Raw genomic sequence first — 27483 nt, 5'->3', positions numbered from 1 at the left:
CAACTAGTCAAGCGCCCCTGAAGCAAACAGCTATTCAAGGGCCTCACATTGCAAAGGACATTCTCCGATGGGACCCAGAAGCAGCCCCAAAATTCTGGCCTCGGAATCTGCAACAGAGACTGAGGGCTTCCTGGAGGCGGGGGCAGCGGTAGCTCCCACTAGTGATAACAATCATAGAGCTGTTCTAGGGTGCCAGGCTGGCTCTGTCTGGAGAGCGCACAACTCTTGATCTCAGGGCCATGAGCTCAAGCCCCACGATGGGTGTAGAGATTATTCAAAAAAATAAATTTTGACTTAAAAAAATGTATGTATCAGAAACGTTCTGTGAGGACCAACTGAGCAAACGCTGATGCAATACTTCATCTCTGGCACCAATTCCCCACCCCCATGCCAAGGCAGGCACTGTGTTCACCCTCCTCTCTGCCAGGATGGAGGTTGTCACCGTGGCACCACAGGGAGGACGGGAAGCAGGCAGGCTCAGAGCCTGAGCCCTTGAGAGCTTGTACCCCCCCCAGTGAAGGGCAGAGTGGAGTCTGGCCAGCCCCACTAAGGCTCAAGTCCAAATCCCTTGCCCCTCTGTGACTGCAGGGGCCACCTGCTGGCAGGCCTTCCAGACTGTCCCAACCCCCAACCTCCACCCGCCCCCTCAGAGTTTAACCCCCTTCCCTTGCTTTGCTTCCACCGTGCACGTCTCACCTGCACTCTGGGCCTGGTTCCCAGGAGCCCCGCAAGGGCAAGCTGGGCTGCCCTGAATGTCTGGGTCCTCAGTGCCAGAAGGGGATTGGTCTGCACTTGCTGGGGGGGGGGGTAGCACCCTGTGAGGCTGGCGAGGGCAGGGTTCTGAGGATTGGGCACAATTGGGCAGCCCCCCTCCCCACTCCCTCCTGAGGGCATCAAGAGCCAAGACCTCCAGCAAGGCTGCCCCTGGGGATCCTCTCAACTGACGCCCCGCCAGGAGGCAGGGCCATCCCCAGGCTGCCTCTGGGCAGACTGGGGCACTGTGTCTGGGCGGCCCGTCTGTGCTTCGAGCAGCCTTGCAAACAAGGCAGGCAGCTACCAGCTGGGAGGCGGTGCCCTCCACACCTACTCAAACTCCCCACTGGCACTCCCATCTTATTCTTCCTGGCCTGCCTGACGTCTCCTGCCCCAGGCCTGCCCACTCCCACCGGGCAAGGGCTCCTGCTCAGCCACCGATTTCCACCCGCCCTTCCAGCCCCCCACATGGCTGTCACCTCTTCTGAGGAGTCTTCCAGGATTACAATAGAACTCTCCCCTTTGGCCTCTGTGGTCACAACCTAGGAGACCACAGGGGGTGGGAGAGGGTCTGGGAGTCCCTGGTGGGCAGGCAGAAGCCGGAGGCCTGCATCCCAGTGAGTCTCCTCTCCTCTGGGCCTCAGTTTCTCCACCTGTGCAGTGAGCTAGTGGGGCAGGAAGAGCATCATCTCCCTGGGCCTGGGGTCTCACATAGTCTGCCTGCCCTGCCTTCAGCAACAGGTTAGAGGCAGGGGGCCCACATCTCTTGGAAGACAGAGGAGGGGGTGGGGAGGGAGGTTGGTGGGCCGCAGATCTAGACAGTAGGGGTGAGGGGGGCAGGTGTGGGGAAGTCTACCCACTGTCCTGTCTTCGTGGAGCAAACAACCCTTGTCATACTGCTTGACAGGGTGTGGCCCCCAGGGGCCTGGCATCCATTATATCACCCACCGCCTGTCCGAAATCCAGCCCCGGGCCCCAGGCCACGCCACCTCAGGGGCTCCTGCTAGAGGAGGCGAGCCCCTCACAGGCAGATGAGGGCAAAGCATGGCCAGGGCAGGGGCAGCACGTCTCAGGGCTGAGGAGGGCAAGGCCCAGGGGACTTCCTGGGGGCAGTGGCTGGAGCCAGCCTCTACAGAGGCCGAAGCTGACTCCAGCCCTGTTGGTAGGGCAGGATCCTGGGCTGGGGCCCTGGGAGTGGGTGAGCCAGGGGCTCTAAGCCTTCGGGCGGGCAGCCGTGGGGGCAGTGAGACGTGCGACTGGGCGGGTCCAGGAACTTCCAGGAAAAACTGAGCATCCCTGGAGTGTCGGGGTGAATCCTTGCCCTGTGACCAGCCCCATGCCACTGACTCTCGGAGGGGATGGTCACTGACCTGCTGACCCCGTCATGCACTCACCATGGGCGCTGGCCCTGCCTCTGGACATGGGCTCCCCTTCTGCCAAATCGGGGCACTATTCAGCGTTGGGGTCGCAGGCTAGGAAACGTGAGGGCTGAGAACGGTGGAGCAGGATGCTCCTGCCTGAGGCTGGCGGTGGCCAGCAGAGAGACATTTGAGGGGGTCTTACAAAGGGTGCACAGGAGTTCCCGGGGGGCTTGGGGCCACACGGAACTCCAAGCTGAGGCCGAATGGAGCCTGGATGGCTACCTGGGATGAGGCTGATGCCGTCTCATGTGGGGCCTGGCAGCACAGCTGAGGGGCTGGAGGGCCCCCCCGGACTTCAGAGCTGCCCTGGGCCAGGTACGCGTACGAGCAGGGGCAGGCGTGCAGCTCTCCTCACCCAACCCTCCAGCTCCCACAGGCCCAGGGCTGCCCAGGGCTGGAGTCTAGGCCACCATCCTCAGCCCCACATGGAAGAAGGAGCACGCATGGGCAGGCCCGTGTGCTCTGCAGAGCATGCGGGGTTATGCCCTGCGTCACGCATCTTGCTTGCCTCTCTCCAAGGCCAGGGTAAGGCACAGGTCCCTCCTCTGTCCCCCAAGCTAGGCATTTGCTCAGAGCTCAGGACAGGTCCTGGGATGGAGAATAAGAATCCTGGGCTGGTGGTTTCAGGGCCGCAGAGGAACTCTGATGGGACTCAGGTCCTGCTAGGAACCTGGGCAGGAGAGGGGAGGCCCCCCAGCCCTGTAATGCTGCCCCCAAGAGACCAGTCCTCCAGTAGGCCCACCTCACCCGGCACCTTTGCAAGGACTCAGGCCTGGGTGTGGCCTGGGTCTGGAAGGGGGGCCGGGTGTGTGTGTGTGTGTGTGTGTGTGTGTGTGTGTGTGTGTGTCCGTCCGTCCTTCTTGAGTTCTAGGCCCTTCCGGAAGCACAAGAGAAGGCGCCTGCTATGAATGAATGCAAGGCCAAGCCACGCTCTGAAGGGAGGGTCCAATGCTCTGGGACGGACGGACACACACACACGCACGCACACACACGTGCACACACGCGCACGCAGACCCCCCTCCTCCTCCCCCACTAGGACAAGTGGCCCTTTCTGCGGCTGAGTGGGGGTGGCCACACACTCGCCCCTTTGTCCATCATGTCCCAGGCTGCTGTCCTGGAGTCCAGGGCCCCTGGGACAGGAAGAGGAAGGAGCAGGGGCCGGGGCGCTGGTGTGGGGGGAGGCCCGGCCTGGACACTGGCACGGGGGGCACTGAAGAGACCAGGGAGCACGGCAGCGAGAGTGTTTATTGCTCTGCCAGGCACGGTCAGGAGCCAGCCCCCTGGCGGCACACTTCCCTGGGGCTCTTGTCTTACTGTGGAAAACGGAAGCTCTTGAGGACAGTGAGGCCAAGGGCAGACGCTCAGGCCCTCATGCAACCGAGGCAGGCAGGGATGCCAGGGACCCGGCCCAGAGCTGGAGACCAGGGCCAGGCAGGTGACACGGAGTACAGCCCTCCGTCCTGGACGCAACCCCGTGCCCCCAGCACTCCTGTGAGGGGGCAAGGGCACCCAAGCAGCCCCGGGGCTGGACAGCCAGGGTTCCAACAGCTCTGAGAGGGTCGGGCCGGGCCACCTGAGGCACTTTACCGTCCCCCTCAGGCTCCTGGCTAAGTGGCGCTCTGTTCTCAATGACACGCCGGGGCTCTGGCTGGACCAGGGCCACGAAGGCACTTCCAGTGGCAGGAGAAGCGCGGCAGACGGGCAAGGCTGCCCGGGCCCTGTCCCTCCCATGGGAGGGGGTACAGGGCACTCCCACTTGGCCTATAGGGTCCTCTTGGCGGGGGGCCTCAGGCCTCAGGCCGCCCAGCAAGCCCACCTCTCCCTCCCCCAGCCCAGCACCGTCAGCTCCCGAGGGAAGAGGGGCTGGCCCACAGACCCGGTGGTCCTCCTCCTCCTCCTCCTCCTCCTGGCTCCCTCACCCCCCTGCCAGTTCGGGGCTACCTGGGAAGGGGTCAGGGCCCCACCACCTACACCCCTTGGCCTCAATAGCCAGAAGAGCCGGTGACAGCAGAGACTCTGGAAACAGACAGCAGCAGAACAAGGGGTGATGGGCGGGAGACCTTCCCACCCGGAGAGGCCCCCAAGCCCTGCCCCGCCCCGCCCGCCACATGTTCTGTCTAAACACAGGCCCCAGCAGGCGTGCACTGACCATATAAGGTGGCCTGTGGCTGAGCTGCCCCCCTGCCCCCTCCGCGGGTTCTCGGCTCCCTGCAGCTCCCAGCGGGAGGCCCACTAGCCCGGGGTCTTAGTGGCGAAGGTCAGGTAGCCTGTGTGGCCCACGGCCTCCTTCATGGGTGTGCCGCTGCGGAAGGGACCGGCGTCGGGCCCCAGGCTAGCCCCCAGGTCAGGCGCAGGCAGGCTGACGGTGCGCACGTTGTACAGCTGCGGGAGCACCTCCAGGGTGCTCAGTTCCGAGAAGCCGCGGGCGGCCAGCGCCTGGCAGGTGCGCTGCACTTGCTCGATGCACGGCGAGAAGGAGCAGAAGCGCCCACCTGTGGGGAGCCAGGCCCGGGGTCAGAGGGCAAGAGGGCATGGGTGCCACGTGGCTGAGGGCTGCCCCGCCCCAGCCCCCCGGGCGGGCAACAGGCCGTGGGTCCAGACCACGGTGGAGCCGTGGGCAGAGAGCCAGTGGCATAAGAGCTCCCCTGGAGCCACGTGGAAGGGATCGCTTAGGCCGAGCCCAGAACCCTGACTTCATCTGGACTTCAGCACTGCCACCTTCCACTTCCACAAGGAAGCCAAGGGTTGGGGCTGGGACGAATCATGGGGTCAGGGTCAGGGCAGAGCCTTGGCACGGCAGCTGCCAGAGCACTGCACCCAGAACAGCTCCAACCACCCAGGGCGACGGCGGCGGGGGAAGGGGTTTGCAGGTGGTGGGAACTGCTGCTGTCACAGGAAATTAGAGGCTGTCACCTACTCGGGGGAACAGGAGGCGCCTACTCTGAGCAGCGCCTGACGGCCAAGGATGACGGGGTGCAGGCGGGAGCCGACAGCCCCTTCCTGCCACCTTCCACCAGGGCCCACCCGCAGTGTCCCTCAGCCTGGCCCGGGTCCAGCCCACGTCCCTGTCCTAGCAGGGAAGCCTCGGCGGGGAAAGGGATGTAGCCGGGCGAGTCCTCAAATGGCCCCGAGGCCTGGTCATCTCAGCCACACCTGGGGACCCAGACCCCCCAGACTGGTCTTCAAGAAGGTGTAGGCTTGGAGGAGGGACCAGGAGTCTGAAGCCAACTCAGAAAGGGTGCAGAGTCATTCCCAAGAAGGGACCCGACCCCTACGCGTACTGCTAGGAAAACAGGCCCCACCCGGTGAGGGACAGAGCCTGGGGTCGGGCTCACAGAAAAGCAGGCGAGCCACTGGAAAGTGCAAGGCCCACAAGTAAGTTGGGAACCTCTGGGACCGAAACGAGCAGACACAGCAAGAGCACAAAGGAGGGGGCTTACAGGAACACGGGGGGTGGGGACGACAGACGGCGTGGCTCCCGGGGGCTAGCCACCAGGAAGGAACCTTGGCAAGAGGAGGAAGGCCTGGGAGTGTGACCCCCTGCACTTGGCCCAGGCTGGGCGGCTGGCTCCGGCCTCCATGGGACTGGGACCCAGGCCTGCAGTGTCTGGGGGCAAAGCTGGAAGGCATGGAGGTGTAGGGAAGCGGGGCCCACCGTGGCAGAGCCCAGGGACACAACGGGACCCACTGGGAGCCGTTGCCTAGAGCGCCTTGCTCTTGGAGAAGCGCCTTGGCACCTGTCTTTCGGAGGGGCAGCCCTTCCCCTGGGGCACCCTGGGCTCCCTCTCTGCCCTCCCCAGCTGCACTGCTCAGCGGGGAGGGGGGAAGGGGCCCTGGCTGCCTGGGCTGGCTCCTTCTCCAGAAAAGGGAAAAACCCAGGGCCTCGCCAGCGCCTCCCTGGCAAAGAGCCAACCTTCCCTCCTCCTTCCCGCCTCCACATCCAGCATCTTCCCTAAAAGAGGCCGGTTCGCAGACTTGTGGCTGGGGGGAAGGGAGACTCTGCTGGCAAGGGCTGGGGTCAGGGGCTGACCTCCGGCCTCTAAAATGTCTCATGGCGTGGAGCCCCCCTCTCACTGAGATGGAGCCGCTACATTCCCCAGGGAACGCAGACATCTCCCACATCCGGGGGCGAGCGGGGCAAGGCCAAGGAGCAGGGGCTCGGCTGGAGCCGCCTTCTCCCCAGATCTTACTCCTCCCAACCCCACCCTCTCGCGGGTTGACTTCCCGTGAGTCCTCAGCCAGTCTGACCCACCCCGATTTCGGGCCAAAAGGGGTCCTGGCCTAGCCAGGCTGTGCGGCCCGGTGGTTTCTGACCCCTCTGGGCTTCAGGTGACCCACACCCAAGGCCGGGTCCAGGAGCTCAGTCCCCAGGGCTGCACCAGAACCCCCACTGTACCTTCAACCTTGAGGGCATCCCAGGCATGGCCCACAGCCTCCCAAGGAGACGGGATGTCCAGGAAAACAGCATCTGCCACGTGGCTCACACCAAAGCCGCTGCGGCACACGTCCTGGTTGCGCACCGTCACCCAGCGGCCCACTCGATGCTCCTGGAACTCCTCCCGAGCCTTCTCCGCCCGCTGCTGGTGGAACTCCACGGTGTGCAGGTGGCCTGTGGGCGCGATGGTGCGGATGATGGCGTGGGACACGGAGCCGCTGCCAGTGCCTGGCGGGACAGGACGGGTGTCAGGCAGGACTGCTGGGGACACTCAAGAAGCAACTCCACCCTCATCCTGGAAAGACCCACACAGGGCCCATGGGGACAGACGATCCCAGTTACTCATGTGCATCACTCCCAGAGCTGCCCGCCAGGTCCCGGCTGCCCAGGGTCTGGTTAGCTGGGGCTGCACTGGGGCTGGGTGGAGACAGGACCTGGGGCTTATTTCCTGAGTCTGCTGTGGGCCCAGGGGGGAGAGTGGAAGCCCTGCCCAATCCCAGCGCCAGAGGCCCCGTAGGGTCTAGACAGAGCAGAGGGGGCAGCATGGGCCTGCCCCCAACCCTCCACCTGATGGCTGGTCCTGAGCCCCCTCCCCCCGAGCTCCTGGCCCACTTAGATCGGTCTGCCCCCTGCCCCTCACCTGCCTCCACCACACAGGGTGCGAGGGTGGGGCAGCCCTGCCCTCGCTCTGCGCAGCCTCATGGTGCCATGACACGGCAACCAGCCGGCCACACAGCTCCAGTCTTCCGTGTCATCGTCCCCTAGTTCTCTTCCAACTGCACTGGCCACTCCTCAGCTGCCTTCAGCCGCCCCCTGCTTGACTTCTTACCTGGCCACGCCCCCGCCATGACCTGCCCTCGCCCCATGGTTTCCAGTGCCAGTCTTGATGAACACTCCCTAAAGCCATGTCCAGACTCCTACCTAGTGTCCAGTGCACGCGCACCACCTCCCCTCAACAGCCGACCAGCAGTCGGCATGAACAAGGGCAAAGCTGGATCCGCTCCAATCCCAAACCCCTCCCTGCCAAGCCTTTCCCAGCCCAGTCAGCGACACCCAGAGCTCAAACAGGCACCTCAGAGGTGCCCTTGACTCCGCTCTCCACCCCCCATTCGACCCACTGGGAACTTGTGTCTCCCCCCCTCCATCCCCACCCTGCCACCACACTGCCTGGGCCCTCCCTCCTGGCTTTGTAACCACCAACAGACGGGCCAGCTGCCTTCTATCCTGCCTCAAACACAGCAGAGTCAGACCCCTGATGGACCTCTAAGCTGTGCCCATTTCCTCCTGACCTCACTGCCTGCTCCTGCCACGCTGGCCTCCTTGCTGGGCCCCTACTCAGGGCCTTTGCACGGCTCGCCCTTGGAGGGCACTCTCCCTTGGCTCTTGGTAGTGCCTCCTTCTCATCATCCCCAGCTGAACGTCCCCTTGTCAGAGGTCTTCCCTAACCAACCTAGCTGAAGGGACCCCGGGAGTCACCCTCAAACACGTAGCCCTGTTTTACAAGCCTCACAGCAATCAACAGCACTGAACCGGTGACACTGGTGAACCGGGCTTACTGTCTGCTCGGGGAAGCAAAACCCCAGCCTGTCTTGTTCACAGCTGGGCCCACGATTCCTAGACTGGGAGCGGGCACACCGGAGCCCAGAAGCATGCCCACTACACAGACAGTAGCAGGGGATGGCACCATCTTGAAGTCCTGCAGTCCATCTGCCACCTGCACCCCATGTCCCCTGTGGCTGAGCAGTTGGCCTCTGCCCAGCCCCTGCCCACCGTCTGGCCTATAGCCCAGGTTCTACATCTGACTCTTCCCATTTCCAAGTGTTTGGCTGGGTAACAGGAACCATCCAATTGTCCACATGGAGAGGAACAAATGGCCTGAAGTCCTCAGAAAGTTGGAAGCAGTGATGTTGGGAACTCTTCGTAGCCTTGGAGCCCAGCTGCGCAGCCCATGAGGAATACGCTGGAAATCTAGGTGCATGTGGGCCTGGGCTGTTTTGGCTGGGCTGTATGCTTCAATCTCCATCCCAGGTAGCCCCAGCACCCATGTGTATGTGTGTGCGTGTGTGCGAGCTAGGACCGACCTCAGGCCTTGGACTCAGTGACAGTGGTGCTGGCCAAGGATGAGCTTGAGGCAGTCTCCCCACCTACAACGAGCACCTCAGAGCAGCCCTGGCCTCCCTCCAGGAAGGGGCAACTCTCAGCCCTGTCACCAAAAAGGTGGGGAACGGCCAGTCAGCACCTAGGCCAGAGGCGAGTGGCACTCTGGCCCTGCCCCACCAAGGCAGGAAGGGCTCTCACTGAACACCAGCTCCTCAGGAGGGAAACGCCGGCCCCGCACCACCAACTCTCAACCAGATCTGCTGCTTCTCACTCCCTGTGGTCAGCTCCCCAGAAACGTCCTGGCAAAAGAGAGGTTGAGCAACCATGCCGCCTTGTCCTCAGGAAGGGCAGGCTGGAGGCTGTCTGGATGTTGGGTCTGATCTCCACCTTCAAGTCAATTTTTCAGAGTTAGAATTGAGGTAGCCCAAAGAACTCACCGGATTCACAGACCACAGAACCAGGCCGAAGCTCCAGCATCATGGTGAGCAGAGCAATGTCGGTGGAGTAGAGGATCTGGGTGCGGTGTGGCAGGTTCAGTGTCCAGAGCTCAGGCGTGGGGTGCAGCACATACACCCAGCCACCTCGGCCACAAGTCACCTTGGAGCCGAAGGGGCGGCCGATGAGATCTACTGAGTGCCGCAGGACACCATGCCGGGTCTGGGTCTGTGCCCCACGCTGCACACGCACTGCTACCATTGCACCATGGCCCAGTGACAGGATGGCCGTATCACCCTCTTTGATCAGCTCCTCATACGCCACGAAGCTCATGGTGTTGCTATCTGGCAGGTGCCTGGGACCTGGGAGGAAGTGTGTCAGCATGAGCGTGTAAAGGCGCCAGGAGGGTGCACCTGGAGTCTGGGTAGAGGGCTGTGAGGCCCAGAACCCACGCGGTGGGGGTGGGGTGGCTGGCTCTGTCCCTGGCTGCACCCTGGCCTGACATGTTAAACCCTCCTTGGTCTGAGTCGTAAGACACAAGTCACTAGTCCAAATCACAGACAGAGAAACTGAAGCGGGGCCATGGCAGAGGACGGGCCCAAGATTCCCCGCCAAGCAAGGACCAGGAGACCAGGAGACTGGCTCCCATGCTCCAGATGCGAGATGAGGAGCCGGCCACCGGCGGGGCAGCGGCCAGTGGTCTGTGCTATCACCTCCGCGCCGGGCTCCGTTCCGCAGAATCCCCCCCCTCTCCTCAGTCTCCCCCCAAACGGGCTTCCAGGGGGCCGGGCGGCAAGGGGGACGCAGGAGAGGTAAGGGCCCTCCGGAAGGGGTGGGGGTGCGCCGGGCCCGGCCGGCACAGGGCGGGGGGGGGGGCCGCGCGGAGTCTCACCCGCCACGGGCGGCGGGGTCCCACTCCCGGACGCTCAGCACGTGGCGCCGCGACAGCGGCTCCGCACTTCCGGCTCCGGCCTGGCGCGCAGCGATGACGTCGCGGCGCCCCACCCCCCGCGCGGGATGCCGGGACCCGCGGGCAGCCCCTCCTCGCCGCGGAGCGCGCCTCCGGGGCGGCTTTCGGCCCGCTGCTGCTTCCCTGTTTATACAGCTCGTGCAAAGGACAAACGAGAAGTTCCAGCGTCCCCTCGGCCGGGCTGCTGTGGGCGGGGACGAGGGTGCGCACCGTAACGCCCCCTTCTCCACAGCCCCGGAGTTCCCGGAAAGGCCAGCTCTCTGCCCAAACCCCTCCGAGGACGCTTTGCCTTGGACATGTTGTCACCGCAAACCTCTCTGGGAGCATCTCAGACTGGGCCCCAGGGTGAATTCCAGAAAGTGAAATTGCAGATCGGAGGGTTGTCCCAGAAGTCTCTGGCCGGAAGGATTGCCGAAGTGGCCTTAGGCCAGGCCCGGCCTCCCGTGCGGGGCACATCCTCCACTTCGGGGGGAGGTTAGTGGTGGTGAGATGCAGGAACTGGGCTCACGCTGGGGTCGGTGAGGGCCAGGTGAGCAGCCTGAGCCGGGAACTGGGGGAAGGGCAGCGGGAAGACAAGGGCAAAAAAGGGAAGCGGCAGCCCTGTTCCGTCTCAGCAGGGCTGACTCAGAGCCAGTTCCTCCGTAGAGGGTGTGTGTGGGGGAGGGAAGGACAATAGGGGATGTGGAATGCCTTCCTCCATCACCCAGCTCCCAGCAACCAGGGCTTGTCGTGTTAGCCCTGGGGACCCGAAAGGGGATAGAGACTCGCCAGCCCACCCCTGCTACCCAGGAGCTAACTCTGGGCCCTAAACCAGAGCCAGCTAGCAATGACCCTGGGCCACACCCCAGGCCCAGATTGCTCCAGCCTGGCAAAATGGGAGTGGCCAGGCCCCTGCAGAGCCAGCCTGCCCTTGGGGCACTCTGAGCTCTCCCTCTTCTGGGGCCAGGACTGCCACAGTATCTGTGGCCCTTGCCATGGGCCCCTCAGAGTCCATGGTAGAAACCGGTGCCCGGCCTCAGCTCCACCACCCCTACCCTGCCCCTACCATGCCTCTGTCTTGGCTGGGTCTGGGTTTGGGAACCTCCCTGGGGGGTAAAAAGGTAAGGGGACTTAGGTGGCCTGCCATTCCCTGTGGGTTCATGTTCCTCTGGGGCTGCCTGTGTGGCTCATCATGGCCTCGCTGCCTCTTGCTCTCAACATTGAGACAAGCCAGCCCCATCTATGGCTTGCCAGCCTCTGTTCCAGGTGATCTGCTTCGCTCCTTTGGTGATGCACCTGACTGAATCACCCCCTAATTGCTCCCCTGGGAGATTTGAACTTTCCACTTCTGGGGGTTCCTCTTCCCCAGCCCTCTCAGCTGCAGTATGGAGCTGAGGTTGGGCGCCTACTAAGAGCCTAAATTAGGACTTGGTGACTCCGCAGTGGTTTCCTGTGGTCCCAACTTCCCCTTGCCTCTCTGTCCGTGCCTGGCTGGTCAGCTCCTCCAGTGCCCCTTCCTCCAGGCAGCCTACCCAGGTTGCCCATCTGTTCCATCTGAGCCTGCCGCAGGCCTCAGTCTGTGTCCTCAAAGCACCAGCTTCCCCCAAGCTCCAGCTGATTACCCAGGTTAGGTGGGCACCTTGCCTCGGGCAGAGTTTGTATATTGGGGGTCCCTTAACAAGAACTGATTCTATATAAGCCCAGCTAAGTGTCATTGTATTAAATTCTCTCCAGAATCCTATGGAGCAGGGGTAGGGGTGGGGGGATCACTTCACAGATGGGAAAACTCAGATTCAGAGAGGTTAGGTAGTTGCCTAAGGTCGCAGAGCCAATGGGGCCAAAGTGGGACTGGGATTTAAAGCCAGTAAATCTGACTTCAGAGAACCAATGGTAGATTTGAATAAAGGTGAGAACAGGCAGGAAAAAGACCCTGGAGAAAAGGGTCAGAGTCACCCTGGGGGAAAGGGAGAAGCTGAAGATGCCCCCTGGGGGAGGCTGCACCTGACAGGGATCAGGTGACCCGAGGTCCTCCCCTCTCTGACTAGTCCAGCCTCCTGCCTCATAGCGCTCTGTGACCCCAAAGCAGCTCCCACCCCTCTCCTGACCCCAACCAACTTCCCCTGCAGTTCTTCAGAACTTAGGGACAGGGCACCAGGAGGAAGAATTGCCCACCCTGACTGCCTTCTTTTTAAAAAGATTTTATTTTTGGGCGCCTGGGTGGCTCAGTTGGTTGAGCGACTGCCTTCGGCTCAGGTCATGATCAGGGAGTCCTGGGATGGAGTCCCACATTGGGCTCCCTGCTCAGCAGGGAGTCTGCTTCTCCCTCTGACCCTCTTCCCTCTCGTGCTCTCTATCTCTCATTCTCTCTCTCTCAAAAAAATAAATAAAATCTTAAAAAAAATAAAAGATTTTATTTTTAAGTAATCTCTACACACAACATGCAGCTCAAACTCATAACCCCAAGATCAAGAGTTGCATGCTCTATCCACTGAGCCATCCAGGTGCCCCATACCCTAACTGCCTTCTGAGGACAGACTCTGAGAATGACCTCTGGTCCCCTGCTTGGCCGTCCCACCTGGCCTACCTCTGCAAGCCCAAAGCTGCAGCCCCACTGGGCAGGCTGAGTTCGATGGATGAAAAGCTGGGGACTCCATTGAAGCTCCCCTCCCCCTCCAGGGCCAGCTGGTTAATGTGCAACCAGGTGCGCTTTCTGAGGAACCTGGACCATAAACTCATTGGGTGATGTCACCCAGCTTCTTGCCCAGACGCTGCCAAACCGGCTCATTGGGCCCTGGGGAAAATGGAGGGTCCACAGGCAAGGGCTGGGTCACTGGGGCAATGTTATTCTAGCTGTGGTGGAGGCTGGCACCACCCAGGCTTCCCCACCCCTTGCTCCTCTGCTCTGGGGTCACCCAGGCTCCCAAGGAGTCCCTGCCTAGTAGGGGGCTGCCCGGACATTTGGGTCTAAAGGCCTGGAAGATCTCCTCCCCTTCCCCCATCACAATGCTGTTGACCATGCATGCTGTCAGTCTAGTCCAGCCTAGGCTTGGCCTGCCCCAGGGGTCCCCAGGATGGACTCCAGGTTAAGTTCGCTCACAGCTAGGCACTCCCAGACCATTGAGGGTTTGCAGGACCTCTGACCTGTCTCTTCTGTCACCCACCTTCTGATCGTCCTTTGCTTCTCTGCAAAATGGATAAAACACCCATGTCAGAATGCTGAGGATTGTTGGAGCCTCCGGCAGGAGTATCACCCAGGCCTGACCTTTAGCAAGGACCTCCCCTCTCCAGTGTGGGCTATGCTTGAGGAAGGAGAGGGGAGCAGGACCTTCCCTCCTTCCACCCAGCAGGTCAGGCCCTTAGTGGCCTGAGGGTGGAGGGGGGTTCTTCTGAGAAGCTGCAGAGGCTGAAGACAAAGAGGAAGCCCTGAGTGCCCCCTTCCCCATGTCTGAAAGCCAAGTCGGCCTCCAGATTTCCAGAAACAGAAACTTGAGCCCATCAGGCTTTTGGAGGTGGGAAGGTGAAGAGGGCAACTGCGGATTATTTCTAAAATTGGAGGAAGGGGCTGCAGGGAGCACAGTGTGCAGAAATTCCAGGCTTAAGGGACACCTGCTATCTGGGCAGCCTGGGGCCATTTGCCTTTTTGCTTTGGTTTGTTTTATGTGCCTAAGAAAATGCCAACTGGGAACAGGTCAAAGCATGCTCAGGTGAGCGGGAGAAGAGGCAGGAGTCCCATGTGTGGTAAGCACAGGGACTGCCTATCGAGACTCCGCACCCTTTGATGTGCACGAAGGCAGAGGTGAAGGGACTTGCTCCTCCTTTGGGTCTTTGCTCCAGTGCCCATTCCCCAGAGGCACCAAAAGACACTGGAATTCCTGGCGCTGCCTCTGCCCTGCCCCCACCCCAGCAGCACCCATCTTCTCCCAGATCCTGACAGTATTTCCTTCTGGTTCCCGTGGCTGCTTGCTCACGGCCAGCCTTCCAGCAGCAGCGTGATGTTCACCTTGCTGCCTGCCTGCAGTGCTCACTGTGCATTCCTTGGAGGGATTCTGTGAAATATACACAGAGCTAAGGGTTCTCCTTTCTTGCTTTATTCACGGAACAATGTATGGTGGACATTGACACACAAGCTCCAATTCACTTCTTTTTTCTTCTCTTTTCATTTTTTTTTAAAAGAATTTATTTACTGCATGGAGGAATTAACACTACTCCAAGCTAAAAGCAGACCTCCATGGTTACATTAGGTAAGCCGTGAGGTTTTTAAACTTATGACAGGGAACAGAAGGGAAATTCTACTCATTGCAAGGAAATCCTCACTTAAGCTTCAGTGAATCAAAAGCACTTAAAACCCATGAAACTGGGGCGCCTGGCTGGCTCCGTCAGTGGAGCATGCGACTCTTGATCTCGGGGTTGTGTTTGAGCCCCACGTGTCAGGCTGAGATTACTTAAAAAACGATTAACAACAACAACAACCATACAACTTCAGCTAGTTCTCCTTAGTCAGTCCAGTCTCTATGAGGAACTGGTGCATGTTCTTGCCCTGGTGACCCTGCAGCTGAATTACTTCATATTCTGGATGCTCATTACATCACCATTGTAGGCAAGTTTCCTCTTAAACACCTTCATTAGTTTCTTTTTATTATAATCGTCAGTGACTTGGAAGTAGTAAGGGTTTTCCTGCCATTTTTCTGTTGAATTCTCATATGGATATGATCCTCAGTGCCAGCAGGAAGCAGATCATCACTGTCATTTGCATTAGCAAGGGGTTCAGAAGCTGGAGGTTCTGGGTAGCAGACATAGGATAGGATCCCCTTTCCTTGGTGGAAATGGCCTGCGGAAGGCCTCGTGGGAGGAGGCAGGTGGATCTTCAAGAGGTGAGGGGGTTAAGGGGGAGGCTGCTGAGTCTTTGCTGGTGGCTCAGTGACTAGGGGTCTAACTCATTTTTTAAAATAGCTGTGTAATACTTCACGCTGGGGACATGCCTTCCTAGCCCTGGCCAGTCCCCAAGTGATGGGCATCGAGTTCTATCCAGGTTCATTTGTATGTTTTTCCGACTGCACATCTCTATCTGAAAGAGAAATGAGACTGTCCTTTGTACAGGCTGGATTCCTAGAAGTGGGAGTGCTGGGTCATGGAGTACAAGCATTTTTAATTTTAATAGATACTGCCAAATTACTTTCCAAAAAGGATGTAGCCGTTCACAGTTGCAGGCAGTGTGTGAATGCCTGTCTCTCCACATTCCAACACTGGCTGGTGTCAATCTTTCACTTTTTTTTTTAAGATTTATTTATTTATCTATTTGAGAGAGAGAATGAGAGAGAGAGAGCATGAGACACGGGAGGGTCAGAGGGAGAAGCAGACTCCCTGCTGAGCAGGGAGCGGATGCGGGACTCGATCCGATCCTGGGACTCGATCCTGGGACTCCAGGGTCATGATCTGAGCCGAAGGCAATCGCCCAACCAACTGAGCCACCCAGGCGCCCAATCTTTCACTTTTTTGCCATCTGGGTGTACTGGGGGCAGTGGAAGGAAGGTATGTATAGTCCTTGTTTTAATTTGAATGATTCTTATTTTTAGTGAGGTGGGGTTTTTTGTTTTGTTTTTAAATCTCACATATGCTTATTTTTTCTTAAAGATTACTTATTTATTTATTTGAGAGAGAGAATGAGATAGAGAGAGAAAGCATGAGAGGGGGGAGGGTCAGAGGGAGAAGCCGACTCCCCACTGAGCAGGGAGCCCGATGCCGGACTCGATCCCGGGACTCCAGGATCATGACCTGAGCCGAAGGCAGTCGCCTAACCAACTGAGCCACCCAGGCGCCCTCACATATGCTTATTGCTTGTTAGTGTTTCTTCCCATCTTTACTGAAAGTCTCTGGGGACTGCCTTTGGGGGTGGGGTGGTGAGATGAACCTGTCCCCAGTGAAAAGGGTATAAGGCTGGGGTCTGGAGACTCTGAGACTGTGCACTCCCCAGCGGTCTCCCAGGGCCGTATTGTTCTCTCATCTACCAGGAAGGTCTGGGCCCTGGGGTCTCTGGCTCGGGTCCCCCAGAGCCGGGGAACTTGCCCAAGGTCAAGGCACCGCGGGTGCCGCCCCGCTGGACCGTAGCCAGACTGCGCCTCCCGCGCGCCTTCGCGCTGCACCAAGATCGCCCGGGAGATGCCTGCGGGCACCTTGAGGAAGGTCAGCGGCTCCTGGCCAGCTCGGACCCGGCAGGGGTGGGGTTGGGGAGGGGTTAGTACCTGCTGCGGGAGCCCGGGACGTTCACGCCTGGGCCCTCGTCGCGACCGCCGCGGGGACCGGCGGGACCAGGGAAGGCCAGAGCCCGGCTGCAGATGAGCCCGAGAGTCTTCAAGTGCCCAGCGGCTCTCCTGCCTCAGTTTCCCGCCCAGAAGCAGCGTGGGAGGAAACTTCGAGGACGTCCAAAGGCCTGAGGTTTCGGCTGCGGGGTCCTGGGCAGACGCCGGGCGGGGTAGGCGGGCTGCGCGGGGTCCCGGAGAGGGGACAGCAGGGGTGGGCGGCCTTGGCGGGGGGGTTGTCAGGGGCTGCGGGTGGCGGACAAAGCGGCGGCACCACCCCGCAGCGCGGGCCAATGGAATGAATGGGCTATAAATACCGGCCAATGGGCGGCCCGCGTCGCGCCCCTTAAGAGCCGCGGGAGCGCGGAGCCGCCGCTGTTCGCCTGCGCCGCGCCCGGAGCTGCCGACGGACTGAGTGCCCCTGCCCCGCCCGGCCACCCGGTGAGTGGGCCGGAGGGCCGGCGGCAGCCGCCTCGGCGCTGGGGCGGGGGTGCTGCGTACGAAAGGGCTTGTGGGCCGCAGAGTCACACACGCCGGGGTCCGCCGCCTGGAGCGCGCGCCGGCTGGGCCTGGGGTCCTGGGCGGTGCGGGAGCGCCCCGCGCGCGCTGCGGACCCCGCTGACCTTGGCCGCGTCCCAGGGTGACCAGGAGCCGGGGCAGCGAGGCCCTGGGTGGCCTGCACGTCCCTGGGGGGCCCAGTGAGCCGGGTCCTCCCTGACCCCCGAATCTTCCCGCAGCCTGCCGCCGCCATGCCCTTCTCCAACAGCCACAACACGTTGAAGCTGCGCTTCCCGGCCGAGGACGAGTTCCCCGACCTCAGCGGCCACAACAACCACATGGCCAAGGTGCTGACCCCCGAGCTGTACGCGGAGCTGCGCGCCAAGAGCACGCCAAGCGGCTTCACGCTGGACGACGTCATCCAGACCGGCGTGGACAACCCGGGTACGCGCACCCTGGTCCTGGGGTCTGGGTGCGGGTTCCTGATCCGCAAGACATACCCTGGGGCTAGAACCCTCAGGCCAGGGTTCCGGCGTCCCCCTTCCCGGGCGGAGGCACAAGGTCTTGAGGGGCTCGCTTAGGCCTGCCAGTGACGTCACTGCCCCCATTCCGCGTCCCCCCAGGCCACCCCTACATCATGACCGTGGGCTGCGTGGCAGGCGACGAGGAATCGTATGACGTGTTCAAGGAGCTCTTTGACCCCATCATCGAGGACCGGCACGGCGGCTACAAGCCCAGCGACGAGCACAAGACCGACCTCAACCCAGACAACTTGCAGGTGCGGGGCGGCCCCGGGTGGCGGGGCGGCCCGGGGAGGGGTCTCTCGGCGCTCACCCCCGCTCCGCCCCTAGGGCGGCGACGATCTGGACCCCAACTACGTGCTGAGCTCGCGGGTGCGCACAGGTCGCAGCATCCGCGGCTTCTGCCTCCCCCCGCACTGCAGCCGCGGGGAGCGCCGCGCCATCGAGAAGCTCGCGGTGGAAGGTAGGGGTCGAGCCGGCCAGTTGCTCCTCCCTCGCCCCCCCTCCCGTCCCCGTCCGGCTTGTTGTTTATCCGTCACCCCCGCCACCCGAGCCGCCGCTGCCATGCTCTTATCTGCGCGCCGTGTCCGGTTTCCCGGGGAGGGGACGGACGGAGGCCCAGCCCTGTGCCTACGGCGGCCTGGGGCCCAGCGAGGGCCGGCCCGGCCAGGGTCGCTGTCTCAGACCGCCGCCTGGACCGCCCTCCGACAAAGCTGGGCGGGCGTGGGGGCAGGGACTCCTGTGTATCCCCCTGAACGTGCCCCTCTGCAGCTCTGTCGAGCCTAGACGGCGACCTGGCCGGCCGCTACTACGCTCTCAAGAGCATGACGGAGGCCGAGCAGCAGCAGCTCATCGACGACCACTTCCTCTTCGATAAGCCCGTGTCGCCCTTGCTGCTGGCCTCGGGCATGGCCCGTGACTGGCCGGACGCCCGCGGCATCTGGTGCGTGCCCCCCAACCCCCTCCCCTCCCGCGGGTCCCCCTTCCCCCTCCCTTTGGCCCTCCCCCACGCCGCCGCCGCGGAGGAAAAGGGAGGGGCCGCGCTCCGCGGACAGGTTTGGTTCCTCCAGGGCCTCCCCGCAGGTGACCTTGACCGTGCAGGTACGTGAAAGGGACTCAGCGGGTGGAGACCCAGGCTTCCTGGGATCTTAGAAGTGGGCGACGGGTGGCGGTGGCTTCTCTCCTCCACCCTCCTCTTGGGAGCTGGAGCTTGTTTTCTTTCTCGTCCACTTCCCCGCGGGGACTCTGCCAGGTGCTGGGTGACGCAGACACTTCGGAGTGGGGGTTGGGGGTAGGGGGAGGCTTATTAGCCTCCTGCGTCCACTGTCTGCGTAGGGCAGCTTCAGCGGCCAGGTACAGCGCTTCCCCCTGCCCCCTTCCTCCTAGGTGGGGCCCTCGCCCCCTCCCCCACACCTCAGCCACACAGCACATGACTGGCAGGATGGGGCACAGCTCGGGTCTTTTTGTACCCTGAGGTGTCCTGGCCTCCCTGCCTATCCCGAGTGTGGACGGGCTGGGGTCCTGGCAGCAGCTCAAGCTTCTGGGTACAACTAGATCGAGCACCTCAGGGACTTGGAAAGTTCCTGGGGTTTGGGACCTCCCCTAGAGCTTTTTTCTGATGTGTCCTGAGACCATAGTTTGAGGAGGAGGCTTGACTGTGCCCCTCCCCCAGGCACAATGACAATAAGACCTTCCTGGTGTGGATCAACGAGGAAGACCATCTGCGGGTCATCTCCATGCAGAAAGGGGGCAACATGAAGGAGGTGTTCACTCGCTTCTGCAATGGCCTCACCCAGGTCAGGCCTAACCACCTCCAAGCTGGGCTGGCACAAGTGGGGTTTGGTGCTGGGAGGGGGGGGACGTGCAAGGCCAAGCTCCAGAGCTCAGGCAGGGATGCGGGTGTCCCCATCAGTCCCCCTGGGTCCAAGGGTCCCAGCCAGTTCCTTGGGGTGGGGGCGGGGGGGAGGCTCCCAGCCAGGCCTCACCTCTCCCACCTTTTCTACCTCCAGATTGAAACACTCTTCAAGTCTAAGAATTACGAATTCATGTGGAACCCTCACCTGGGTTACATCCTCACCTGCCCGTCCAATCTGGGCACAGGCCTGCGGGCCGGTGTGCACATCAAGCTGCCCCACCTGGGCAAGCATGAGAAGTTCCCGGAGGTGCTCAAGCGGCTGCGGCTTCAGAAACGAGGCACAGGTGAGTGGGGCAGGGGTTGTAGGCAGTCTTCTCTCTCTGAGGCAGCCCCCCACCCCAGTCCCACTGACCTGGTTGTCTCTCCAGGTGGTGTGGACACAGCTGCGGTGGGTGGCGTCTTCGATGTCTCCAACGCAGACCGCCTGGGCTTCTCGGAGGTGGAGCTGGTACAGATGGTGGTGGATGGTGTGAAGCTGCTCATTGAGATGGAGCAGCGGCTGGAGCAAGGCCAGGCCATTGATGACCTGGTGCCTGCCCAGAAGTGAGGCCCCAGCCTGCACCTGCCACCACCACCAGCCCCGCTGCTTCCTAACTTATTGCCCGGGCAGTGCCCGCCATGCACCCCTGATGTTTGCCACTTGGCGGCTGAGCCCTTAGCCTCGCTGTAGAGACTTCTGTTGCCCTCGGTAGAGTTTATTTTTGTGATGGCTAAGATGTTGCTGATGCTGAAATAAACTAGGGTTTCAGCCTGCCACAAGTCTTCCGAGTAGTGTGTCCCCTTCCCTTGGCAGCTCTGGTGCCCAGAAGCCAGGCTATGGAGGCCTCAGTCCTAGGTCAACCCTTTCTGTAAGGAGGGGCCGTAGTCAGGAGGCAGTCACCCTGCTGTGCCCATCCAGTCCCATTCCATGAACTCTCCCCTTGCCGTCCTGTCTACTTGGCTTCCTTGCAGGCCTGGGATGGGCCGGTGGGGAGGGACAGGGAGGAGCTCTAGGGTGGCAGAGCTCCACCCTGAGCATTTAGGGACATTTGGGCCTGGGGGGTGGAGCCTGGCACGTTGCTCAGCCCCATCCTGCAGTGTGGGGGACGTGTGGATGCCGGGTTGGGGGAGGGGGTTGGAGGGTGGGCGGGAGCCCAAAAAGAAAATGCCTCCCCATCCTGCCCCCCACAATCCAGTTTCTCCTCTGGTCAGAGGGGTCTCTGCCACCCTCCTGCCCCTTCCAGCACCTACAGTCTCCTAAATCTCTGCCCTCAGCTTCCCTTCCTCCTAGCCTCAGGCAGGCCAACTGGGCCTAGCTCTTCAGTTCCTCACTGAAAGCCCTGGGGCCCCTGTGGGGCCCCTGTGGAGCCATGGTGGGTCCCCACCACAGGGGCCCTGGGCAGGAGTGGGGGTAGGGGCTACTCAGGGTGGGGGGCTCCTTGGTCTCTGTTTCCCAGGCACTCCACAGCTGTCGCTGTCCCTGACTGATCTCACTGTGGGGGGATGGGCCAGGGCTTGGGGAGTAGAGGTGGACAGGGTGAGCCAGCCCCTGGCAGGGCTGGTCCTCCAGCTCCGCAGTTCTGTGGACAGTCTCTGCTGCCACCTGCTGGCCAGGGCCACCTCAGTCCTCCCACTCCCCCACCCTAGTCTGGGGCACCTCGACGACACGTGCTTTGGGCCAGGAGGCCCTAACCACCCCCAAGGTTATCCCGCAACTGGAAAAAGAAGCCGGATGTGGCTTCTGTGCGCACTGCATCCTGGGCTGGCGGCAGCCTTCCTCACTAAAGCCTGGGCTTTCATGTCCCACACCCTGAGGCCCAGGACCAGGTGCGGTGGACAGCAGTGGAGCAGAAGCTACAGGAGGTGCGTCTTGTCATCTGCCTTACTGGCCAGGCTCCACCTGAGGGGCCCACCCAGGGGAAGGGGCAAGGGCACAGAAGCTGGGGGAGTGAACACCTGGGTGGGATGGACACAGTAGGGGGCAGGGCCCCTGGTGCACAAGGTTGGCAGGGATAGGGTCCCTGAGCACATCCTTTGGGTCTGGGGCTGGCAACTGGCCCCCTCCTTGGCTGACTGGCTTGGGGCACACATCAGGTAGGGCTCACCTTTTCTTAGCTTCAGTACCCTCCTCTGGTCAGTGGGGGCTGGGCCAGGAAAGAGAGTACACTGTAGAGTGTAGAGCCTGGTAATCTGGGAGAAAGGGCTGTGAGAAGCACAGGAAGTACGTCCCTCTTGGAAAGGCCTTTATGCTGTCTGCCCCACCCTGGGGGGGCCCATGCCCACACTCCTTCCAGGCAAAGGCCCTCCTGTTTGCACGGGCTCCATCACCAGCACTCGGGTTGAGCCGGGGGACACAGGCTCAGGGATGATCAACTGTTCCCACACCACCCTGAGGTGTGTGCAGGCGGGCACCTGAGGGCCTGTCAGGCAGGCACTTCGCTTCCTGAGAGACAATGTTGCTACTTGTCTGGACCATCAGAATGGGGCACACTTCCTTAACTACCAGTGGTTACATAAAATAAGGAGCCGAAACCTCCAATCACCCTGTGCAGGCCTCTCCACCTGACACCCAGGAAGGCCCAGGTGGGCAGGGCCTGGCTGAGGACTTCTTCCAGGCCGTGAAACCTGACCTGCCCCAGAGCCCAAAACGCCCCAGGCCTACCCTTCTGGCCTGTGCTGCCACATCCAGCACCTGGGCCCTCTCAAGAAGCTGGGCAAACAGGCGTGCTCGCCATGGGCCCAGAACTACACCTACTTTTATGGGCCACTTGTTTTTCTACCTGTAATTTTCTCTTTGCTCATTTTTATTCTCATTTATTTTATCTAGCTCTATTGAAATTCACTTTTCCAGCTGGTCAATTCTTTCTGGCGCAAGGTGGGGCTTACGGGTGCTCTCCCCTCACTGGGGGTACCTCTGCTTGCCAGTCCATGGACCCTCTCTGACCAGAGTCCCTACAACCTCCCCCGTTCCTCTGGACTCCTGAGACCCTTAAACAGGGTGAGTTTAATTTTTCCTTGAAATCACAGTCAAACATGGGAAGTCTAAGAAACACCCTATCACACCACAATATGGAGGGAACACGCTTTTATTGGTTCCCTGTCTTGGACGGACTCCACCAGTCAGGAGCACTAAGGGCATCTATTCCTGCACCCCGGCCAGGGCCCTGCTAGGACACGCCCCTATAGCAGGGCTTCTCAGCTGCACCCACTCACACCAGGCAGGTGACTCTTGGGTGGTGGGGGCTTCCCTGGGGACTGCATCCCAGCCTCCAACCTCTAGATGCCAGCCCTGTTACCCACCCCCCTCTGTGACAATGGAAAATATCTGCACACATGGCCAACTGTCCTCTGAGGGCCAAAATCTCCTCTTGCCTCTTTGAATAGGAATTAATTTTTTTAAATAAACTCTGCACCCAATGTGGGGCTCAAACTCAACGACCGCAAGATCAAGAGTCACATGCTCTACCAACTGAGCCAGCCAGGCGCACCCCATGCTCCCAACTGCCTCTTTGAGAACCACTGCCCTACAGAAATAATTAAGAGGTACAATTACTCAGAATGGGGAAGAGCTGGTCAGGACTGCCAACAATAAAGGGCTGGTTAAAAATCCAGGCCACCTCCCTCTATGAGGCACCATGTAGGCATCCCAACAGTGTGAAGAACTCGGCAAGACGGAGGCATGATTAAAAAACTTGAAGTGTAAAAGCAGGTTATAAAACAGCTTGTACTCTGGATTCCGGAGCATGTATGGAAAAATCCTGAACAGTAGTTAACTGTGGGTGGTGGGGTAACAGGTGATTTCCTTCTTATACTTTGTTTCCCAGATTTTCTACAGCGAACATGTATTACTTATATAAGTTGAAACAAATTCTTTTTTTAAGTGGTGTTTAAAAAGATGCTCTCATGTGTCACAGTTCGTGGGAGACCACTAAGGCAGGACTTCACTGCCACCGCCCCTCATTTGCTCTACACAAACCGATCACCGCCCCTGGGGGTGGAAACAGAGACTCAGAGGCGCGGGAGGACTGGCTCCTGGGGTCACCAGTTTGAGATCACCTGTTCCAAGTCCTGGGCTCTTTTTGCTGCTCTTTGACTTTTCAGAACATTCTAGACCTCCAGTGTGCAGCTCCTGCTGCTCGGAGCATTGGCTGCAGAGGCGGCAGCTGCCTGGAAGGTGCCTCATTCTGCACTTCTATTTGGAGCTGCCTGTGGTGCCCACACCAAAGCCTCCTAAAGCACCCTGGGGGCTGCATCCTGCACTCACGCGGATTCTGAGTTTCCTTTTCCACAGGTGACAAAGGGGAGCAATGTTTGATTGGCAAGAGTCCATCTTTCCATGGAGCAGGGGCAGCGTGTCAGTTTGGAGAACTAGGAATTTTACATATGAGTCGGACAACACAAACCTGGGTTCCCACGTCTGGCTACAGACTTTCTGCGGGGTCCAGGCACAGTCTGCACTCTTCGTCCCTCTCTCCCCAAACCTCTTTGTAGAACTCGTTCTGCTTTACTGATGTCTTTCAGAGAAGCAAAGATGATGTTCTTGGTTTCAGAAGTAGGAATTTCACACCCTTCTTGGAGTTGGGGGCTTGTCAAAATTTAAGGCTCAACTTAAATAACTTTAAGACCCAGGAAAGCTAAAAGTACTCCTAGCTCCTCCCATTTCTGATGAATCTGTGTGGAGACAGCTGCTTGTCTCCTAGCAGCCATTCTCCCCTTCTGCTTCCCTAACAAACCCTGGTTTGGGGCCTGGCATGCGGTTGTAACCACGGGGATAAACACGCTCCAGGAGCCATCTTGGGCTGTGAGGCCTGGGCCAGCTAAGGCCAGCAAATGGAACATCTGCACATGTGCAGGGCACACCCCTGGTGCACAGAGGTGTGCTGGCCAGCACCACTCCTGCTGCGGCGATGGGGACTGGGGCCGGGATGCTGCTCTGCCTCTCACGGACCCAACTGCAAGGCTTGCTGGTCAGACGGCAGGGCTTCGAAGTGAATCTGTCCAAGAATTTAGTTACTAAATCCAGTAGCTCCAGAAACATAGCTTGGCTTTGCCCCCCACCCCATGCCAATGTGCACTCAGAATGGCAACATGGGAGACCGGAGACACAGGTGAGGCACCAACACCTCCAGGCCTGCTTTCATTTGCCGCTTTTGGTCTGACCTGGAGCTCCCTCCTGCATGCCTGTTTCCTGCTTTCCACATTTGGTCCAGCCTACTGGAAGCCCAAGGTCTACCTATGCCCAAATTCCAGGGAAGACCTCCACACCTGCCCTAGCCTTCCTTTTGGGAAGGACCTCAGTCCTCACATGTCATTGTCCTTGGGCTTTATCCTCTCATCACTCCCCCATCATTATACCCCCTCACCACGAATCTTCTCTCTCAGAACACTGACTACGGGGTCAGGCTTTGGGTCTTGCCCCATCCCACCCCACCCCGCCCCAAGTAGGCTGCTCCCATTACTGGTAAAAGTGGCTTGTGTTAACACATTCCCTGGGGTTATTCCAGAAATATACGACTTAACAACAAAAGACAACGTCCATTAAATTTTCACTAAAATGAAAAGTCTAGTTTTGTCAATACTTTTGACCCATCAACTGCCCAACACATTCAGAAACACTTCAAATGCATTACATTTTCAAGAAGAAAGGATAAAGGTGGTACACATTTAACCAGACCTGAAACCGCTGACTTTGTGCTTGACAGGATCCATCTGCACTGCTACAGCGAAAATCAGAGCTACAGTGCTTATCTGAGAGAGGAAATGCTCTGAGCAGAGGGAAGGCCAGAGGTCCTGCCTCCTCTTCCTCATTCTTCCGAGACCAGAAAGGAGGGCCAAGGTGCTTACTGCTTTCCTCTATTCTAGCCTTAAGAACACAGGAGAACAGGACCTGGCTTTTCCGGCCCAGTTCCAGTGTTCCGGTCCCACTTATTAATGATGTGATACTAGGAAATGCAACCCAACAAAATGTGCCCTGCGCATTTAGTGATGCTGGGACAAAAAGACACCTGGCAGCGCCTTTCTGGGTAGCAGAACCCCTACCCGCTACAGACAGGCTGGGCTGCTGTTTGATGAGCTGCAAGACAAGCCCAACAGGATTCTCCAGAGTTCAGAGAAGGTGGGGAGAGGACCCAGCGACCCAGAGCACTGGGGCTGAGAGAGTGGGAACTGCAAAGATTAGAGGCAGCAGGTGATGAATGAGCTGGGTGCTGCAGAGCGAGCAGCTGGCCAGAAGACACGAGCAGAGGAGGGACCAGCCTGAGCAGTGCCCCGGGATGCACACAGCAGCTCCTGGTGTCACATCGGGAATGGCTCTCAGGGGCACTATCTACCAAAGGATTTTGGGTGCCATATTAATGAACATGACGGCATATGCTCCTATTTCCCAGCTTATTTCCATGCAAAATATGTCTGATTTGAGAATGTATTCACACCTACCCACGCCTGCTGGCAGCTCCCTTTTGAGAGTGAGGGAGAGGCAAGTCAGTGCAGAGCTCACTCCGGAAGAAGCTGGCATGCTGGGTGCCCCACACTGGTCGGGATGCTTCCTCTCCAGTCCCTGGGACCTGGCTTCCTAGTGCAGCAGGGTCTATTTTTGTCTGGCAACAGAACTCTACCCAAAGCCTGTCACATCACTTCCTGAGAAAGTACTGGACCGAAGTCCTCTTAAGAGAACAGAGGTGCATTGTCTGAGACATATTTTATTGGGATGGTGACAAGACAGAGCCTGTCCAGCAGGGCGCTGGCCCTGTCACTGCCCCTACACATACCCTGAGTCTGAAGTAGGATAAGCCTTCCATGCCTGCCTTTGCACACACCACTGCGTCCCCTTCCACTGAGCAGACTGGGGGTGCTTAAGGCTGCCCCTGTAACCTCTACCCCCTCCCCATTCCGACTGGGCTTCTCTCGTGTAGCAATGGCCATACCAGATTTCCAGACCATGTCTGTGCGCCTCTCCCTGTGAATGCGAGCTTTTAGTGGACTTAGGTTTTACCGCAGTTCTTTTTGGATCCCCAGAGCTCAGCACAGGGCCCTCCAGAGTAGCTGTCCCACTCTAACCCCCAAAAATGCATGTCGATGAACAAACCACCATGGAAAAATCTTTACTTCTTTTCCTGAAACACCTGAAAAGGACTGGGGCAGTTTAACTTAGGGAAGCAAAACTCAGGAAGGAAACATAATTTTTATCTTCAAATACTTGAGCCCCTGACTAGTGAAAGCTCCCAGGAGTAGGAGGCCACCAGGGCTGGGCAAGAAACTGCCCGGGCATCAGGAAAACCCAGGACCAGACAGGACTCTCCGCCAGCCCCCCGGGGTGTGTGCGTGTAAGTGTGCACACCCTGGCACTGAAGGGGCCCAGCAGAAGCTGGACAAGTTCCTGATGAGCAACTGCACATTCCCCTCCTGCTTGAAGGATGCGTTCTAGAGTTCTGGCTTAAAATAACACATAGAGGTGGGTTCAGTGGGTGGGAGGTAGAGAGCAGGAAATTGCAAAAGGCATGGGCTGGGGGAAGGGCTGCAGGATGATCAGCTGTCCCTGCTCTCAGTGACGCCCCCCAGGAAGGCACCTATTTTTCAACCCACTTGGTGAGAAGATATCTATCTCACCATGGCCATAAACCACTGCAATGAATATCTAGGGAGCTGGAAAAAGACGTGAGAACCTCTGAATTTGTAACCAATCAGCCTCACCACAGAAACAGCAAGACAAATCAACAAAGCAATCAAACCAAAGCCAACAGGAGCCAAAGTGCCTCCTGCAGCCCCAGTCTCCCCAGCCTTCCTGGAGAGACCTGGGTCAAATCAGCAAGGTGAGCTCTAGTCTCACCCCAAGGTGACCCCCAAGGGGCGGCCTCCCTATCTCATGCAGGAGGCACGCAAGCTCTGCAAGCCTGGACTCCTGCTCAGCAGGCCTCACCTCCGGCTTGGTGCCTGTGACCAAGCACCAGGAGCTGAGGGCTACTGTTAATACTGCAAAGACTCTCTGACCTCCAGTTCACACACCACTGCCAAGCCTCATGTGGCTGTTCTCTTAATGCACTGAAACCTAAGCACCACACTGCACGACTCTGTGGTGTGGGATATGGATTAAGGCTCTAAGCCAAGAGCTTTAACCCCTCGTTTCACATCGGATGGCAAATGTCACATGATTCAGGACCTAATCCTGGACGCCCACAGCAGCCG

General features: G+C 59.6%; 2 protein-coding genes and 1 pseudogene across 2 annotated transcripts; 1 reads left to right on the top strand and 2 right to left on the bottom strand.

Moving 5' to 3' along the window:
• Window positions 1-3405: 3405 nt before the first annotated feature.
• On the bottom strand, window positions 3406-10641 carry TRMT61A (tRNA methyltransferase 61A). Its single transcript, XM_025869302.2, has 4 exons — window positions 10037-10641; window positions 9147-9506; window positions 6571-6837; window positions 3406-4666 (listed from the first exon to the last, which is right to left on the bottom strand). The coding sequence occupies exons 2-4, from the start codon at window positions 9475-9477 to the stop codon at window positions 4407-4409; spliced, it is 858 nt and encodes a 285-aa protein (XP_025725087.1). The 5' UTR covers window positions 9478-9506; window positions 10037-10641; the 3' UTR covers window positions 3406-4406.
• LOC112822733 (eukaryotic translation initiation factor 1 pseudogene) lies at window positions 10033-16531 on the bottom strand (annotated as a pseudogene).
• Window positions 16532-16693: 162 nt separating this feature from the next.
• CKB (creatine kinase B) lies at window positions 16694-20082 on the top strand. The gene is made up of 8 exons (XM_025869301.2): window positions 16694-16830; window positions 17127-17331; window positions 17511-17665; window positions 17739-17871; window positions 18180-18351; window positions 19081-19204; window positions 19418-19607; window positions 19692-20082. The coding sequence occupies exons 2-8, from the start codon at window positions 17139-17141 to the stop codon at window positions 19868-19870; spliced, it is 1146 nt and encodes a 381-aa protein (XP_025725086.1). The 5' UTR covers window positions 16694-16830; window positions 17127-17138; the 3' UTR covers window positions 19871-20082.
• Window positions 20083-27483: the final 7401 nt, after the last annotated feature.

This window comes from Callorhinus ursinus, unplaced genomic scaffold (assembly GCF_003265705.2).
Source record: "Callorhinus ursinus isolate GAN/ISIS: 27379988/994484 unplaced genomic scaffold, GSC_fseal_2.0 scaffold8, whole genome shotgun sequence".
In the NCBI taxonomy this organism is placed as follows: Eukaryota; Metazoa; Chordata; class Mammalia; order Carnivora; family Otariidae; genus Callorhinus; species Callorhinus ursinus.
Note: the sequence above shows the minus strand (reverse complement) of the source record. Positions and strands in the feature narration are given on the sequence as shown.